Genomic DNA, 4,979 nt, shown 5'->3' on the forward strand with positions numbered 1-4,979 from the left:
GACGTGACAAAATGAATGATAATGAAGACGTTTGGGCCATGTTGCTTCGTGACACATGTGTGGGCGTTATTATTTGGGTAAATCAGATCCACCGTCAAAATCACATGAGGCAAAAGCTCGGATGACCGTTTAATATTAGTACGGCTACATCAATTTTCATTTTAATCTTTCCTTTCCTCAAGGGATGGGCAAGAATAACACTAGCACTATAGATTGTCATGGACCTCGTGGCACTATTAAATCCCTTAACTTTTGAGCAAGCTGTGTAACCACCCACTAACCACGGCACTAAAAAGATGTTAACTTTTCGCTGGAGCAGTTCGGACTGACAATCCCGGATTATTAAATGGCAGTGATATGATAATGCAGCCGTGATGTTCATGACGTGGTGCCCATGTTCTTCTAGTCCTCCCACTTTCCGTTTTGCCGATGATGCTGCTCACTACTGAATGCACGGATCACGACGCACCAGAGTAGTGTATGTCTCAAGCAACCAGGAGGGGGGCGGTCTCGAACCCGACAGAGACCATAGCGGGTCGAACCCCCACACGAGGAGCCCCGAACTCTTGTCGGTCGGCCCGCGAAGCCATCGCCCTCCTGCTAACCTTACCCGCCAACAGCTAAAGTGTGAAGTCAATGGCCCCACCTGGCAGCGAGGCGAGCACTCCCCCTCCCAGTCGTAAACAACGCCCACTGACGCCGAATCCCCTACCAAATCCCCGCCTAATCGCGGTTCTAAATCTCGGATCCGGGGCCGGGCGCGCTGAGCTGTCCCCGTCGATCGCACGCACCAGCGGTTGGGGTCTCGCCGGGCGCCACCATCAGCGGCAGCTTTGCTTCCAACCGAAGCGCGAGCGGCACTGCACGGAGTAGGCATTGATTAATCGCCCGGTTTTTTCACCGTCCTTTCGGCAATTGTTTTCCTTAAGGAAAAAGCTGATGTCGTTGGAGCAAGTCGGGCGGTGTGGTGTGGTGGGATGGGATCTGAGCTGAGCTGATCGGCGCCGGTTGGTAGCAGTCGGTGTGTGTTTCATGCGAGGTGGAGGGGGAGGGACAGGGGGCGCTTATAAATACGGCTCAGATCTGGGAGGGCTTTCCACCTCGCCTCGTCGTCCGCCCACGGTCTAATCCGATTCAAACGCACCGCTTCCTCGTGTCCGAACTAAGCCCCAATCCCGTCACCACCGCCGCTGGTGAGCGCCCGTTCGTTCTCAACTTCCTTCCTCGATCGCGATCGTCGATCAGATCGTGTCCAGAATCTCGGAAGGTTTTGGGTTGGGTTGGGTTGGGCTGCTGCGTCGTGTGGCTTCTGACCATCTCTCCTCTCGGCCCGGTTGGATCTGCGTGTGCAGGTGCTCGGCGCGATGGCGCAGAAGGACGCCGCCAATGGCAACGGCGCCACCACGCGCCCGCCGCCCACTCCCTCCCCCATCCGCTTCTCCAAGTTCTTCCAGGTACGCCTCGGGATCTGATCGCGGCTGGATCTCGCTGCTCGTCACACGACTGGCGCTAATTTTGGGACTCTGTGGGGGTTTGGGCAGGCCAACATGCGGATCCTGGTCACCGGCGGAGCTGGCTTCATCGGCTCGCACCTCGTCGACAAGCTCATGGAGAACGAGAAGAACGAGGTCAGGACCAGATCCCCTAGCATCATTCTAGCTGTTAGCGAAATTCACCTGTGCGGGGTCAACTCCCTTCCGCTTGGATCTGAGTGGCACAGTCAGAGTCACCAACTGAGTGGGTCTAGAATTTCGTGAAAACGACGTTCTGAGTGGAGAGCTGCTTTGTGCCAGGCCAGATCTCAGTGTGCAAGCTTGTGCATTAGTTTTTGCATGCTGTGGGGCACTACTGTCTAGAGCTTAAGCTGGAAACTTTGCTCCACTCTCAATTTCTTTAGAACTACAGAGATCCAGTGGCAATGCTTTAGAGAACTATCTGATCTGTTTCAGAATGTGAGGTCAACTGAGATCCAGTGGCAATGCTTCTGAGATCTTGCTATGAGTCTGTGACTATTTTATTCTAGGAACCTCCCTTCTGAATCATGCAGAGTGCCTGTTAGTGGTACTGAGCTCTCTCATGTTCACCTCTCTCAGTACATTTAAAAACAGAGGGGTGTACTGTTTATCTACAATTCTACATGATTTGAAGCTCGGCTCATCATGTAGAATTCAGTGTTGTTACTATGCAGTTCTGTACAGACAAACTTAGCAAATGTAGACCAATCTGATCGTGCCTTCTTTTTGGTTCAGGTCATTGTTGCTGACAACTTTTTCACTGGGTCAAAAGACAACCTGAAGAAGTGGATCGGACACCCAAGATTTGAACTCATCCGTCACGGTAATACTGCATGCTGAAGGCATCTTGTAGTAAATTCTTGAATCATCTCCTTTCCATGTGGCTATACTATTTTGTAATGAACACAGGTAGTTGACACCTATAAGTTGTTTCTTTCCACTGTTCCTTTAAAGTATACAGATCATTGTTTAACACATGAGAAATAGAGAACCATATAAGTTTATAAGGTCATAGCCAATGGCCGTACAAAAACCATGTCCTGAGTTGTCTGTTGAATTGAACCTGCAATATTCTAAACTAGTCAGTGAAGCCTTTGAGTTAACTACACCTCAGTATCTCATTTGTCTATGGCATGCTTATGTGACTTTCTTTTGGTAACTTTCTGTTCTAGATAGAAAGGACATCCATGCATATTTATACACTTCGCTCAAGTGTTATAGTCCAACCATATTCCAAGACTAAGTGATTGTCCAACCATGAAAACAAGCCAAATTGCCGTTAACTTGTGCTGCAATGCTCAAGTGTTATATCTTCGTCATTACATTCTTGTGCGTGAGTTTCACATTAATTTTACATTTTGCTGCATTTCAGATGTCACCGAACCACTGCTCGTGGAGGTTGACCAAATCTACCACCTTGCTTGCCCTGCCTCACCAATCTTCTACAAGCACAACCCTGTCAAGGTGTGTGTAGGCTCTGTTTTTGTGTTTATTCTGTCATAACTGCTCCTATCTGTCCTGACACACGCATGGGTGTAAATATCTTGTACAGACCATCAAGACGAATGTCATTGGAACCTTGAACATGCTTGGACTTGCAAAGAGAGTTGGAGCTAGGTCAGTGTTTATCACTTAGATCGATTGTGGCAGTATCATGGCAGAAATGAAAACCATATTAACCTGAGGTTTTGTGTTCAACTGCAGAATATTGTTGACTTCGACCTCTGAAGTTTATGGTGATCCCCTTGAGCATCCTCAGACGGAGGCGTACTGGGGCAATGTTAACCCAATTGGTATGCCTGTTCATCTGGCAAAAATGTTATGTTATCTTTTCTAAACTTGTGCCACGTAAGTCTCATGTTTTGAATTTATTTTCTTTATCAGGAGTCAGGAGCTGCTACGATGAGGGTAAGCGTGTAGCTGAGACACTGATGTTCGACTACCACAGGCAGCACGGCATTGGTAATACTTTGACCTTAAATTTAAACTAATCTATTTGCTATTAGTTTGTTCGTCCTTCAATAAGTCTTCGGTTATGAGTTGTCCTTAATAAGTATATGTCGTCTATTTCTGTAGAGATCCGTATTGCCAGGATTTTCAACACCTATGGACCTAGGATGAACATCGATGATGGCCGTGTTGTTAGTAACTTCATTGCTCAGGCCATTCGGTAATTCTTGTTTGACTTGACTTTTTCTGATCTTGCGTCCAGATAGTTTTGGTGCTTATTTGTTGTAATTTGTAGTGGTGAAGCACTGACTGTCCAGAAGCCTGGAACACAGACCAGGAGCTTCTGCTACGTCGCTGATATGGTTTGTTTTCTACTATCATCTTACTATTGAATACTATCTTGTCAAAACTGTGGATGGTCACCTTACCAGTGGTGTACCGTTTCAATGCAGGTCAATGGTCTTATGAAGCTGATGAATGGAGACAACACCGGACCCATTAACATTGGGAACCCAGGTAAACTTCTTTTGCAAAAAAAAAAAAAAAAAAAAAATCTTTGGCAACGCGCTAACAACTTGATCTGTAAATTATTTATAATTCTGCACTTTCGTTCCTGTGGTGATGAACTGGACTTTCTTTAAATGTAGGTGAATTCACCATGCTGGAACTTGCCGAGAATGTGAAGGAGGTAAGTGGGATATTCTATACTCATCGACTCATTACATCCAACCTTTTTGTTTCAAGTAGCAGTGCTCCATTCAGCTTCAATGCATGACAATTCTGGATGGTATAATAACATGTGTGATTTTACTTACAGTTGATCAACCCAGAAGTGACAGTGACGATGACTGAGAACACTCCTGATGACCCTCGCCAGAGGAAGCCTGACATCACCAAGGCCAAGGAGGTTCTCGACTGGGAGCCCAAGGTCGTCCTGCGCGACGGCTTGGTGCTCATGGAGGACGATTTCAGGGAGCGTTTGGCAGTGCCCAAGAAGACCAAGGCCTAATTCCCCTCCCTACGTTTGGCGTACAACATCACCAATTTGCCAGAGCATACTCATAGTTGGGTGGGTTCGTCAATATTCGTTGCTGCGTTTCGTTACGGAATTTGAGTTCCAATAAACCAATTACACCTTCGTCGTTCACTTGAAAGATTGTATTATTAGAAACTTCATACAAGGCGTGGCTGTTTGTATTACCGTCGCTTTTTGCGGAACTTGTGCTCCTTATGTTTTAGCATATGAACTTCCCTAAATCAATTATAGCAATGTTCGTGCCATTTTGGGTTTGTTATTAAAGTTTTTTCTGCCAAGATATTTCTCTGATGCTTGCCAAGTGGTCCTATTTCTTGTCTTTATTTGTTCCCATTTCCTTTCTTTGGAAAAGAGGCGGCAAAGGGCACCTTTTATTCATTATCAAGCTTACATTCAGTATTGGACACTCCTTTACATATTGATTGCCAATCTTTGAAAGCATAGGACACTGATCAGTCACCTGTATGTGCTAAGCTACA

The 4,979-nt window shown here is 46.4% G+C and overlaps 1 protein-coding gene across 1 annotated transcript; it reads left to right on the forward strand.

Annotated features, from left to right (window-relative positions):
- Positions 1 to 1,033: 1,033 nt before the first annotated feature.
- Positions 1,034 to 4,754, forward strand: LOC119285293 (UDP-glucuronic acid decarboxylase 6). Its single transcript, XM_037564530.1, has 13 exons — positions 1,034 to 1,193; positions 1,353 to 1,454; positions 1,542 to 1,628; positions 2,250 to 2,337; positions 2,887 to 2,978; positions 3,067 to 3,131; positions 3,219 to 3,307; positions 3,399 to 3,476; positions 3,591 to 3,684; positions 3,760 to 3,826; positions 3,917 to 3,980; positions 4,112 to 4,152; positions 4,282 to 4,754. The coding sequence occupies exons 2-13, from the start codon at positions 1,365 to 1,367 to the stop codon at positions 4,471 to 4,473; spliced, it is 1,047 nt and encodes a 348-aa protein (XP_037420427.1). The 5' UTR covers positions 1,034 to 1,193; positions 1,353 to 1,364; the 3' UTR covers positions 4,474 to 4,754.
- Positions 4,755 to 4,979: the final 225 nt, after the last annotated feature.

This window comes from Triticum dicoccoides, chromosome 4A, assembly GCF_002162155.2.
Source record: "Triticum dicoccoides isolate Atlit2015 ecotype Zavitan chromosome 4A, WEW_v2.0, whole genome shotgun sequence".
Taxonomy (NCBI): Eukaryota; Viridiplantae; Streptophyta; class Magnoliopsida; order Poales; family Poaceae; genus Triticum; species Triticum dicoccoides.